General features: G+C 28.8%; 1 protein-coding gene across 1 annotated transcript in view; it reads right to left on the bottom strand.

The window, feature by feature from the left end:
* Positions 1-738: 738 nt before the first annotated feature.
* The window catches only part of Ace (Acetylcholine esterase), a 331,041-nt gene continuing 317,053 nt past the window's right edge, over positions 739-14,726 (bottom strand). The window contains exon 6 of the mRNA XM_076394392.1: positions 739-11,700. Coding sequence (XP_076250507.1) covers positions 11,573-11,700 — 128 coding nt within the window. The 3' untranslated portion in view covers positions 739-11,572. The remainder of the gene's footprint in view (positions 11,701-14,726) is intronic.

The raw sequence follows: 14,726 nt of genomic DNA, 5'->3' as shown, positions 1-14,726 counted from the left end.
AAACAGACAAAAAATATTAATAATTTTGGAAAACCGGAAGAAATAGAATTTCATGATTTATGATCAAAGGTTTTTTTTATTTAATCTAAACACATATTCAGTAACATATTACATGCGATAGAACTGAATTGTTCCGTTAGATATACTGAATATTTCCTTGTAATTATCCTAGTTGTATAGCCCCTTAAAAAGAGTTGTAAGAGTTGTAGGTTTTGCTGAACTGAATTTCTAGCATTTTCAAATATAGGATAATATTTTTCTTTCAAAAACTAAAAAAGTTCTTTTAGTTAAGGAATTTTCTAAAATATTGTTATTGAAAACAGAAACAGACAAAAAAGTTAATGATTTTGGAAAACCAGAAAAAATAGAATTTCATGATTTATGATCAAGTTTTCTTATTTGAAGTAAACACATATTCAGTAACATGTTACCTGCGATAAAACTGAATTGTTGGGTTGGATACACTGAATATTTTCTTGGTATTATCATAGTTGTACAGTCCCTTATAAAGAGTTGTAAAAGTGGAAAAGGTTTCGTTCTTCCTAATAGCATTGCTGCATTTTAGAACATTTGTCTCTCTATATTTATGCTTTTTTTGTATTATGTGGACTCTTCTAGTATTATCAGAGAATTTTCTGAACTCCCAGCTACCTTGAAAGCTCTTCTTGTTATATCAGGCGTTCTTTTCATGTTTTTTTCTTGAGGAGATTGTACTGGATGGTCTTAAATAAAACAACATTGTTTGGGAATATACGTTACTTTAATGAGACAAGATAAATAACACAACATATAAAGTATGGAAATAAAAACAACCGTAAATTCAAAAATTTGGAAATAGATGTCTCGCACACATTTTACAATGTTAATAAACATATCGTGAAGTGTATAAAACTAATAATTTATTTGTTTGTTTTTTTTTAATTTTCTTTTAGTACAAGATAGGCCTAAGTGAATAGGTTTTTTTATTTCTTACTTAAGCTACATTTATATGCATTTCATCTAAGTTCTTACAGTTACTATTTTCTCTAATTTAATATTGACTCTTCAGAGTGATGTGGTTTTATTAACGTTTCTCTTCCTTAATAAACCACAGTTAAAAGCTTTGAAATCATAAGAATCTGGATTACATTTCAGATAATTTGCTTCCTCGTTTTAGGCTGCTTATCATCGCGACATGTGTTTATCCATTACGCTGTGGCCTTAGCCTGTTCCACTACTAATTGAGCGCTGCTAAAACGACAAAACAATAAGCAGTATGACAGTTCTTTGACAGATTTGATTTCTACAACACCGTAACGACGTCATTATGCAACCACTATTACTAAACTACGTTTAACTGCTTGTCATTTTCTAATTTATAAACGATTTAAAGACAGAACGACATGCAACTAGAAAATAAATCTTATTTAAACGAAAAAAAAACACAGTTTTCATCAATTCACTAGCTGGTATAGACCGAAATTAGCAAGCCATTCTAAAAATAAACCACGAAAAGAGGGACTTTAAATAAAATATTACCATTGATTTTGGAAAATCAATAGCCCACCCGGTTCTTTTGCTGGGTTGCAAAATGATGCTATACGTGAAACTTTATTCTCTACCAATTTCAAGCCATTTTTTATATATACATGATGTTTTGGTAAATATCACATCCACATGGCGACATAGCCAATAAGCCATAACATGTTTCTTTTGTTTTTTTTTCACCGATTACATTGTTTTTACAGTGCTGATATTTTCTAAATCGTATTATCCAATGGTTGGTGAAGACGTAAAACTAAGTAAATTTACACCTTCTCTGTTACTGATCAGCATTATATCTTTCTAAATAATATATTATTAATCTAATTCGCCCAAATGGTAAATAATTATGTTAATTTAGCTTTTTGTACTTTTTGGTTACCAGCTATGCCTTTTATTTAATTCTCAAGAATTTAAAAATATTATTTCAGGTTAGAAAGAAAGCATTATCTTTAAACCTAAATTTGAGAGTTTAAAAACATATAAAACTATAAACCGTGCAGGAAAGGAAAATATATTAATGAAAATCTTCAATATATATAGGAAAATATAGATGTCTATATTGAATAATGAAAAAGTTATATTGTTTTACGTCTTCATCAATAGCATTCTAAAAAATAATAAAGATGCCTGTGTGAAAATTATCTTAAATACTATACAACTGGCTTTATATTGATAAGTTTTGTTGATGTATATATGTAGAAAATACAATATAATAAGAACATTATCTTCTTTTTATCAAATAAGCTTATATTTTTACCGTGGTATATTTTAAATCTACTTAATTATTGGACAGGACAGCTAAAAGTCACATTTATGATATGTTGCAGTTTGAATGATATGTTTATTGATCAGATAAAATTTGTTAAGAAATACTGATACAGCCTAATTGCTTAAAGGTGTGGTAAAAGGGGTTCGAAATGTGAGTGCTCATACCAAGAGAGGGGATCTGCTTTTATAACAAAGCAATTATCCTTTTATTGTTGTTGCCCAGCTAATTCTTCAACACTAACCTACAACACCCTTTAGCAATTATATATTATTAAAAATTTTGCTTGATGTATATAGTAACTATATATGAAATTTGGCCAAAAACAGTTATAAAATCTCAACGTCAATTCAACTTCATTAATTTCAAAGTATTTATATTTGGCCAAATTTTCTAGTATGTATATATATAAAGGCCGATAAACTACTTGCCCAACGGTGCTATAAAAGAAACAGATAACGAAAAAACACTTTTATATAGTTCCCTAATTAGTTTTTTAAACACCAACAACTAAGCTTACATCGTTTAAAGCTTTTTGCACGTTCATGGACACAATCATTTGTTTTCTTTTTAAATCCTGACATACATTTAAATTTAATTTAGAAACTTATCACTGCAGAAGGAAAAATAGGCAAATAATATTTTTGACGAAATGGCGAAGTGTTATATATATATGTTTGATTTTAGATGTATTATGGTATAAAGCTTTCACGATAAGAGCCTTATTCAAAACTAGAAAGATAGAAGCAATGACTTTTCAATTCCGGTGGAATAAATCTAAGGAAACCGTCCGCCATGTTTAAAATATATTATCAGACTTATTCGGGTTGCTGTTATTTTGACCTACATTTTTTTATTACCTAAAACAAATTAGGGTTGAGTTTTTTAGTCCCAGTCATTACAAGAGGTATATTTCTGACTTTTGCGTATATCTTATCACACGAAAATTAGCATGGTAAAACTTCAAGATTATTTCCACTGTTATTTCTATAATTTCCGGTTAGATTTACATAATTAATGGTTCCAATTAGTGAAAATTTTGAATTATAAATTAAGTTAACTTAGACAAATGACTTAGAAGTTAAATCTATATGAATTTCAGTCAGTTGAGTTCATATATTGATTTAAAATTAACCTTATAGAAAATAAATAGAAAATTATCCTTTTAATTATAACAACATATTGCTGGGTTATTTACAATAAGTTGACTATTATTTCTTAGCATTTTTGAATCTTTTATATTTCTTGCTAGACATGTATACAATGCTTAATGCTTAATGCTAAATTCGCCTATTAAAATAATGATTTAAAATTAAAAGGAATTATTTTTTATTTATTTATAAATTAGATGTTGCAAACCGTTTATATCCAGAATGTTAAATGGAAATATTAACTATCAATTAAAACTTATTTTATTTACTTAAATTATCGAATCAAAAATCACTTCATTCAATCTACCAATAAACGGTCTTTTTAAAATTTTCTGTTACACTCGATTTACAAAGTTAAAGATTTTCTCACTTTTTTAATATGTTTGCAATATGTTGCCAGTTAAAAAAAGTGCTATCCATTCTTGTGTCAAGATTTCTATACTGATCCTTCCATTTAGACTCCTGACCGAGTTTTTAACATAAAAAAAAGTAATAGAAAGAAGTTATGTGATAGATATGGAATATTCCAACTGCTTTGTGAAACTTTAGAAAAATATTGTTGGCAAAACAATTTTGTAAAATTTTATAGAAATAACTTAACATAAAGTTATTATAGTTTGCCTTAATATTTTCAATATTAATTTGTATATGATAATTTATAAATAATTACATATAAAAACTTTTTTAATGTAATGTAAATTACATTTATCTATCTCAATTACATATATATTTATATTTAAATAAATCAAATATAAATTTTTTATTCATGTATCACCAACTTACAATTATATTTGGCGAAAATTAATTAAATTGAATAAAACAACTTTTACTTCAGAATATTCATATGATTTTTAGAAGAGAAACCCAATATATGAAAACAACTGTTAATAAAAACAATTACTTAATTAATGATAATTAGTATGTATATTTAATGTATTATTTATTTATGTAATATTATCAATCACTTATTATTTATAAATGATTTTCTTTCGTGTAGCTAATGCTTATGGTATTTACTAAAATAAAAATTCCATGAGTTCCATTGATTCTGTTCTACTGAATAGGAGTTTTAATCCATTATATATAAAGGCTTTGTCCGTACACGGGCTAACTGAGTTATAAATCAATATATTTATAGCTGTGTTTGTTTTCAGTTGACATTTTGGGCGGTCACCCATATTTTCCTCCTTTCCAATATTTCCAGTTCAGTCAATATTTCAACAATGACATATTCGTGCCTTCTTATCGCTATATATAGTCGGATGCAGATTTAAAATCCTTTCATTATGCCGTATTGATTATTCCACATTTTATTTATTCCTAATTGTTGCTCCTATCGTTCTAGCTCTTATATTAGGTTAACAAATATATATAAATATACGGGACGTAAACGTAATTCGATTCTCTTATATACCAAACCTGCAACTTCATCCTAAATGCGAAAAATATACGCTCGAAAATTATCCCGAGAAATATTTAATGGAAAATTGTCATTAGAATCTTTTGACTAACTTTAAAAAGATTATAAAACTTAAGAGTGGCTGTCTCTAAGAAGTAAAAGCAAAAGTATTGCCGCCGTCATCAAGTTGAAAGAAATGGCTTTGAATAATACATCCTGAAGTCAGTGGCGTTCCGACATTTCATATAGTTGAGAAAATATGAAAACTTTTTATTGGTTATGATCTGTTATACATCTATATTCATAAATATATACAAATTTCATAAATAATACATTATTAATTATTAATTCCTTATGGGAAAGAAAAATATTATGTTAATTCAACTAAAATAATAAAAAATTATATAGAAAAACATAAGTGATGCGTAATGAAATTTAGTTTAATAATTGTCAAGTATGCAACCAAACACACTGAGGTATAAAATCCTAACCAAACTGATTTTGTTTCAACATTATCTTGTGTATATGCGTCATGAGCAAATTACAGTGAAACTAAAACTAAATCTTTAAAAATTGATATTAAATATGCATTTTCTGTTGAATACAAGAGAGACGGCCAAAGATTACCTTATATTAGCCAATTGAATTATTTTTCATCAATGTTACGTCTGCGATACGCGTCGAAAGAAGAAACCCTAACCAAAAAATAATAGAAATCAGTCAAATGTATTGGTGGCAATTAAATTAATAAATTATTCTTCGAGATATTTGATTATCTCTTTTACATACCATATTAAGGTAAATAAGGGGGATGAAGAAGAAAGGTTCGGTATATAAAACAGAGGAATTAACGCGTGTTCATCCAGTATTTAACAAGATATTTAGGCACTATTCTAACATAGGCATAAGATCGAAGAGACGATGGCATAAGCACTACCATCTACCGTATCAACACCTTCGTACGGGGTATGCGGCTTTTAGTCTAAATATTCTCTGCGTAAAATGCACAGGGCGTTTCATTTATTATGAGCACACGAAATGAATCATTTAGTCTTAAGTGCTTGTCCGGTGGTCGCATGTCAGTGTCGATGAAAATGGCCGCGTTCCTATTAGCCGCTCTCAATATTTCCACCCAATTATTAAAGGTAAGGACTCGATTAAAACTAACGGTATAGGGTCTTAACGATGGTCAATAATACATTTTCTCTGCGATTAATAGTGTTTAAAATTTAATTCGATTCATTAATTCAAATTATATATTTTTTGTTTGGAACAAGATCTATATGTTTAAATCAGTTAATGAAAGTTATGATTCCAATTATGAAAATCTAAGATAAAAATATCCCTATCAAATTAATATTATGAATATTAATTCCTATAAACACTGTAACATAGCAGTAAAATCAGAAAATTGTTATCAATAATAATAGAAAAGTTTTCAGTAGTTTTAATTATCATTAAATTAAAACAAAAAAATATTTGTTAGTAAAAACTGAAGAAATTTGGAAAACTAACCTCACATTTCGTCGCATTTTATCACTTTAATTTAGCACTTCTACTATAAATATAAATGCCTATATTATTATTTCAGTAACATTTTATAAAAAAAATTAGGTAACTTTTGGCTATTGAACTACTTTCCACATCTCAACACTCTCTATGCCATATAACACAAACATAACTTAACACCAATTATATAACGAATGTCAAGGTCATGCTATACTGGATTTTGATCAACTTAAGCAGCGGTGTTTTAATCGATCAAGCAAAATGCTTGCAAGAACAATATGGAAAAGGAAAAGGTAAACGTTATAATTTATAATATTACGCTTTATTCTATATTATGAATAGATTAGTATTAAATCAAAGGAACAAATATTATTTAAGTGGTTGAGTTTTCTTGCATTTCTTAACATAATTTTGGGAGAAATTAGCAATTTTTTTTTTTTTAAAAGAATCAATTGAATTTTTGGGGGAATATGATAAATTGACATTGGCAAAGCTGACTGCAACCAAAAATGTAGGTAATAAAAACATAACTAAAATAAAATTTCAAATGCATTAGTTTTCTAATTATATATTTTATTTCAAGATATTAGATAGATAATTATCTTTCCAGATATTTATTAAACCAAAACATTTTTCAACCTACTTTAGAAAGAAAAGTACAAAATCTAATAAAATTGGCTTTTAAATAGTCTACATATTAAAAACCTTTTTAATTTTCTTTTCTTTTGCTTTGACAATATTTTTAGTATATGCACACAGTATCATAAATTTATAGCTATAAAAAAATTAGTTAAAACGATTACTAAATGTTAGAAATAAGAGAGGAATTAGCAAATTTTTCTCGAAAAAACAAGTTTTACTTAAATTTTTGGAGAATTTGATAAATTGACATTGGCAACCCTGATTGTAAGTAACAGGAATATAACTTGAAATTTCCATTAATTTGTTTTCTATTTATTATTTTATTTTAGGTTTTTTTTCCAGATTCAGAAAACTTAACTAACTTTTCTGAACTAACTTTAGATTTTTTCTTTAGCATTGACAATATTTCTAGTATATATGTATAGTATCATAATATTAAAGCTATAAATAGAAATTTAGGAAAAACGATCATTGAATTTCCAACAGTGAGAAAACATTTTTTTTTTTCGGTCCGAACCGGGCCCACTCCAATTAACGGTTTTTAAATGAAATGTTCGTTAACTGATTTAAAAGTGATACCATTATTCGTTATTCCCCGTTCGGCGTTCAATTTTTAGAATATTGGAAACCGCTCTTTAATCAGACCCTTAATTTGCCAATGGATTTATTTTTCAAACTTGAATTCGACGCCGTCCTTTGAATTCCGCCTATTATGTCGAGGGATCGGCCTCAAAGGAAATTATTCTTTCGAAATTCCTATAACGGCTCCCATAGAAAACGTAAGAAAAAATAAGGCGCTTCGAATTGCGTTCCGTTATGCAACAGAACACATAAAATATGTTTTTTTTTTCGTTTGATTTAAATTAACAATTTTAATGATAAAATGGCGGAGGAACTTTTATACATTGTTATAAATCTCTCAATATCTGTAATAAAAATCTTAACAACCAGAAATATATTAATATTTACATCAAATAATTATGCTTCTAGCTAATAAAGAGCTAAACTGATGTTGAGTTTAATGTGATTAGTTTCAAGTGGTTCATAATTTTGGTGATAAAATGGTGGAGGAATTTTTTCCCGTAAACTCGCCATAATCAAAAACTGACAAGTTGCCGGTAATCGCATCATTGTGTGGAAAAGTTCTAAATAGCTTCCATCTGGATTTATTCTCTCGCTAACGTTACTTTTCTGTTTTAGATGAAATATCGATCGATTTGCAAGAAACCAATCCAATACAGCGTGAATAAAAAAGGAACGGCCTTGTAACCGTAACAAACCGACGACGAACTTTTCCGTGGGTCTTCACGAAACTCCGTCATAACTAAAAGAATAAACTTTTCGGTTCTGCAAACTTTGGTGGAAATATTTTGCCACTCGAGGGCAGTCGCACAAGAAATATTTTCTTCGACACTGAACGCTGCAAACCGCCCGGAGGTGGGAAATAAATCGAAAAAATTACTGAAGTTTTTTTCTGTGTGTGTGTGTCGTATATAGAGGAAATTTAGTATTTTTTTAACATACAAAGCAGTCCTAAGAGTTTATTGTACCTTACAATTGACGATATAAGCGTGATGTACAGGGTGTCTTGCATAAATTTGCCTAAGAAGATATTACGTACAACTGGGGTTTTCAATTGTTTCAATAACAGTTGAAAATACAATATACATTGTGATAGTGATTAATTAAAAGGTAGTGATTTACTATAATACTTTCTTTTACTCTTATTTTATATATTTTAAATTCTTTTTTATGTATTTATTCTTGCGTTTTAAATTTAACTAATATAATGTAATAATAAATATATTAAATATATAACTAAAGGTTTGTGTTAATGCTTTTAAGTTCTTTATATAGAACATATATCATTTATTTTAATATTGTAACATTTTTAACAATTTTTAAGCCTATATAATTTTATTTAAATAATTCATATTAATTAAAATTATTTAAACATTTCTACAACTAATTTATAATATGATATGTGATACCGCCAAGATAAAATTCTGCCAGTTCAATTTATTTTATTAATATAATTTAGAAAAATGTAGTCTATATAATTACTAGTTTATGTAGTTAAGTTAATTTAACTTTAACAATTTGTTTAACATCTGATGGTAACAAGTTTGTCTTCTATTTTGTGTTTTTAATTTCTTGTTTAATTATTGATGTATTTTAAACGATGCGATTTGAAACAACAATTAGTTAACTTTTTTTTAAATATTAAGTTTTACTATGCGTTTTTTCCTCAGTATATTTGGATATATTACATTAATATTAAACTAATTAACAATTTATTAAAACATATTTTTTATTACAATATCTATACATTATTTCTTTCAAGTAAAAATATCGATTTAGATGCGTTAAGATTTCGATCTTTTATATTGATTTGTTATTAATATATCTTTCCCCTTATTATTGATAGTGCATCGCTCAATCTTTTAAAAAATCACTATCGCCATTATCAGGGCAAAACTTAATAAGATAGTGTATAGGCAACCAAACGAGAACAGCCAAATTTGATATATGTTCACAACAATATCTACTTTACCTTTGCGTGATTGAGATGATTTCCTCCTCTATCCTTATCTAATGTCGACAAACGGTAACTCCTTTGTCTATGAAAGACACCTTGTGAAAAGATAGCATGCATAGCACATACTATCTAAAATAACATTCAATGTATATATAGATATATACTATAAAGGTTGTACAAATAATTTTAGTGTATATTTCATATAGTGTAGTGGTCTAACATTTTACAAGAGTTTCAACGGGATTTGTCAGTTCGTTATCTATCAACGTCAACGAACAAAAATAGTAGTAGGCCTTGCGTCGTTGTCATATGCCATATGCAACCCGTAATACCCAAAGTCTCGAGGCCTCGAAACAGCACTCCTAAAAAATGTTGATAGACAAGCAACTAAACGAATCCCCAGAGTATCGTTTCTAATTATTCTATATGTTGTGTATATAACAATACTTAAACAGTATTGTCCTCTAACGTAAATACACAGTCTCAAGCTACAGGTTTCTGTTTTATATATATGTATATATATAAACTTATAAAATAATTATATATCATTTACATTTCATTTTATTTTAAAAGGAAATAAAAACACTATTTACAACTTGGCTCAAGAGGAAAAAACGTTCGACTTGATATGTAAGTTATCACCAGTTATTTTATTCTGATATGTTCAATATTCCCTTTGTTTGTAGATATGTGTTTGTTACGCGTTTCATTGGACAACAAAACGGAGAAGAATTATTACTCGGAAAGCTCTTAGTAAGCATGCGCGATGAATTGATGCAAATTTCCTAACCTAACATAAGAATATCTTATTAAGTTCGAATATATGATTGTCTCTGACTTAATATGAAGTGGTGAACGGTTTCGTACTAAGTCAACGGTCTGCGGTCAATTGAACGCTCATGCTGTTACTAGACACGGAAACAAAACAGATAATACTGTCAAGATCTATACTAGTCAGTTTCATCTGATTAGTATGTAAGTTGAGGGAGCATCCGCCGAATATAGTTAAGAATCAGTCCATCAATTTAAGCTTGAAGCACCACTGACTATTCTATTCTACGTTTTATTTTGAGATGTCTTACGTCACTTAGCGTTTTAAAAAAGCATCATGTCGTAAACTATTGGTTCATTTGGTATCAGTCCTTTACAATGTAATGTTTTGTGTTTTTGCTTGTTCCGAGATAAACGAAGAAAAATACAAAACACGCTGATAGTTATCTACACCACTCATTTTGGAAAATATACAAAACCCATACATATACTTATGATCTAACGGTAGTTTTCACATATAATAGAGAATCTACGCTTAAAATTAATACTTACTGCTAGGAATACCAGAACAGAACTTGAAATAAGTAAGTGTTAGAAAAATATCGAAAAACACCTAAACAGTTTTATAGTGAGGCAAAAATTGCAACTAAATCTTAATTGGTAGCGACATCGAGTTCACAACATCAAACATTTCATTTCTTAAATAAATCAAAACTCAACAAACGATTGTATAGGTTCACATTCAATGACATATAATTTTTTTGTTGAATATAGCACATCAAACATAGCAGCAAAAGTATGCCTACTGATATTACACATAGTATATTTAATTCTTATTCGTTCTAACCTATATATTCTTTTCATTCTCTAAATTATTATCACCAAAGAGAGCGGGTAAATGTTCCGCGCTTTGGTTTGTTGTCTTTTTATCAATAATATGCCAAAATTCCTTAAAATTCTCTTCAAAAATGTATCGTCAATATAAAAATTACGTAGTAAAAGTCATTTTTAAGTTTCATCTCAATGATTCCCGAGCTTCCCGGTGCCAATCTTGGCCCCACTACAAAACCGCATAGATCTCCAAAATGGCCTACAAAAACTTCTACGAAAAAACAGCTTATCTATGTTTTTATTTTTGTTTTGGCTACGTATCTAAAAATCACTCTAGTCTACCAATTTTGCAGCCTGAGCTCTTAGGGCCTCTACAGTGGCGTAGATCTAAATTTTGTGTGACTAGGTTTTTGATTGCGCGAACGTAGCTTGGTGGCGGCTTATATTGCGCAAAGAACCAATATGAATATGATGATTTCGAGAATGTTTTTCACTGGCGGATGGAGGCGGCCCGATGACGAACCTATTTTGCTTAGGTACGTGTTGACGCACGGTAGATCTTCAGAACCTGGAACAAAAAAGTTGTATGATAAAAGGCATATAAAAATAATGTTAGAACCTAATAGTCGATTCTTGCAGTATGTCGCGTGTTACAATAAGATTTTAATGTTGTCGTAAGGACATATATTAACCCATTGAAGATATTACTCCATAAAATCGTTGACTTTATCAATACTTTAACAGGCCGGCTTGGTGGCGCAGTGGTAAAGGCGATGGGACGGTCCTCCTATTCTTGCGATAGCCGCGGGTTCGAATCCTGCTGGGGAATGGTCGTAAATTTATATTTGCGGCTGTTTAAAATGTGTGAATGTTCTGGGCAAGAGTGCAAAATCCGACAAGAAAAATGATCTCAGTCACGCCAGTAACCAGGCTGAGTAAGACCGGATGTCTTATGGAATGATTTCTAAAGTTGGTCACTCGCCAGTCGGTAGGCTTAATGCTGAGGACCGCGATTCGGAGCCCACGTTAAACTTTAGGGCCCAGTCCAGATAAATCCATACTTGGTAAAAGGAGATTTTAAAATATATTAAAAAAATACTTTAATAGAATGTGTTAGTTTTGGTAAATATGTTGCACTAGTAATTCGAGTAATACTAGTTACATGGGCTGAACAACTCCATCCTTTTTTAGGAATAAGTACTTTACGCTTATAAGAATAACTAATCCACGATTTTAGGGCATATAACAACTTACTCTATACAAGTTATTACTCCATAAAATCTATTGGAAACATGTATATGTTATGTTATTAGAAAATACTAGATCATGTGAAACAATGATGAACAAATTTTTTAAGAATAAGTAATCCATGCATTTTAGAAAAAGTAATTCATGTTTTTAAGAATAAGTAATCTACGTTTTTTAGGAAAAGTTAATTTTTAGGTAAAAGTAATTCCTGTTTTTTAGGAATAACTTCTTACTTTTATATGTTTTAAGTACAAGTAATTTACGAAAGGGATGTTTCATCGAAAGTTTTATACCATTATGAATAATATTGTGTGAGGACCATCGGGGATTAAAGGCTATGTATCCACCAAATCTGTAGAGTCTTCATTCTAACCGTGTATGTGTGGTCAACAATATTCCTAAGAATATTCTCTATGCTAAAAAGAAACACACTACTATCAACTCAGAGCGGCATATTGACTCTTAACACTATCCGTCTTATCCAAACTCGTAAGTTACCCAATAGCAAAAGTAACCCTTATTTTTTCACCATTGTTATGGACTTATCTATAACAACTTTTAGTATTGGTAATTTAGTAACACGATTTTAACTTATTTCGTATTATAAATTAATTTAAACTGATTTTTACGTAAATATTTTAAAATAGATAAGTCAATGCATATTTATTTGCGCAAGGAAGATACAAATGCATTTTTTAATACAATGTGTATCCTCTATTACACGTTAACACAGGTATTTCTCATTGTTGGAATTCGAGTGAAATGCAATGTTGAATGTGAAGTTTATCAGTTGACATCGTGAACTTTGCCCTTCAGAAAGAGTATGTAACACCCGTAGACCTGTTGTTAGGTATTCTGAAACTTTACGAAAATATTTCTAAATATATTTATAATCTTACACAAAAATTTTGATGTAACGTTATTTTATTGAAAGTAATATGTTTGTAGTTTTCAAGATCTCTAAACTTCTAAGTATTAATTGGAGAAAATAAATTAAACAATAAAAAGATTGCAAGTACATATATGAATATTTGACCAGTAATTTTTATAAAATTGATGTAGAAGATATTAGCTAACAGAAGGATGAGGAATTGAACCGTAAACTAAGCGGAACCACCATGGAAGAGCGCTGTCGGTTATAAATGTCATGCATTTGATTCGAATATTTTTAAAAAAATTGTTATATAACCGTATGCAACATAAATCATGAAAAAATGCTAATTACTTCGTATTTACCAGAGATTGCCTTATCAATTCGTTTGTGATATATTATGGAAATACTCCAAATTTCACGAGTGTTGGATGATTTGTGATGTAAATCATTTTTAAATATCGCTAGCTAAGCTAAGTTATCTTGTACATACGTCATCTAAATTTATGACATGAAAACGTCGCAATGTTGCCACATTATCTCTGAGTTTTAGTTCAGTTTGATTTTGACATTCACCACAATTCTAATCCAAATAAAATAATTCAACAAAAATGTTGTAAAATATAAATTATTTTAACATAATAGTATATCTAAAAAAACTACAGTTAATTATACACTCACAATAGTTTATAAGTTAGAGTTATGACCTGTTATCACTATTGCTTTCAAGAATTTTGCATATGCCTGACAACCGAACGACTTTGACAGGCTCATTCGTTTACTCGTTCAAACTAATCAGAGAGCACTGTGTCTCTTTTAAACTAGAATAAAATGAGACAGAAAATACATACGTCATCTAAATTTATGACATGAAAACGTCGCAATGTTGCCACATTATCTCTGAGTTTTAGTTCAGTTTCATTTTGACATTCACCACAATTCTAATCCAAATAAAATAATTCAACAAAAATGATGTAAAATATAAATTATTTTAACATTATTGTACATTAAAAAAAACTACAGTTAGTTATACAGGCACAATAGTTTATAAGTTAGAGTTATGACCTGTTATCACTATTACTTTCAAAAATTTTGCATATGCCTGACAACTGAACGACTGACAGGCTCATTCGTTTACTCGTTCAAACTAATGAGAGAGCACAGTGTCTCTTTTTAACTAGAATAAAATGAGAAAGAAAAAATTGTTTAATTCTGAAACGAATTTACAAATTACGTATGTACAAAAAGACTTTGAATAGACTATATATAACATATATAATTTTTCATAATAAATTCCTTTGTCCTACGGTTATCTTCTTTAAGTATTATTAGATTGAAATATTACTTTAACATAATCCTACATTATAAAAGACGAATTATATTAATATTTAATATTAAAATAATAATATTTTAACGTTTTCATATGAGCTACATAAAAAAATAAACTTACTCGTTCCATTAAAATTAAATTTGCA

The sequence above is a fragment of the Rhynchophorus ferrugineus genome, unplaced genomic scaffold, assembly GCF_030347505.1.
Source record: "Rhynchophorus ferrugineus isolate W39M unplaced genomic scaffold, kcgeb_rfMv2 rfM2, whole genome shotgun sequence".
Lineage (NCBI taxonomy): Eukaryota > Metazoa > Arthropoda > Insecta > Coleoptera > Curculionidae > Rhynchophorus > Rhynchophorus ferrugineus.
Note: the sequence above shows the minus strand (reverse complement) of the source record. Positions and strands in the feature narration are given on the sequence as shown.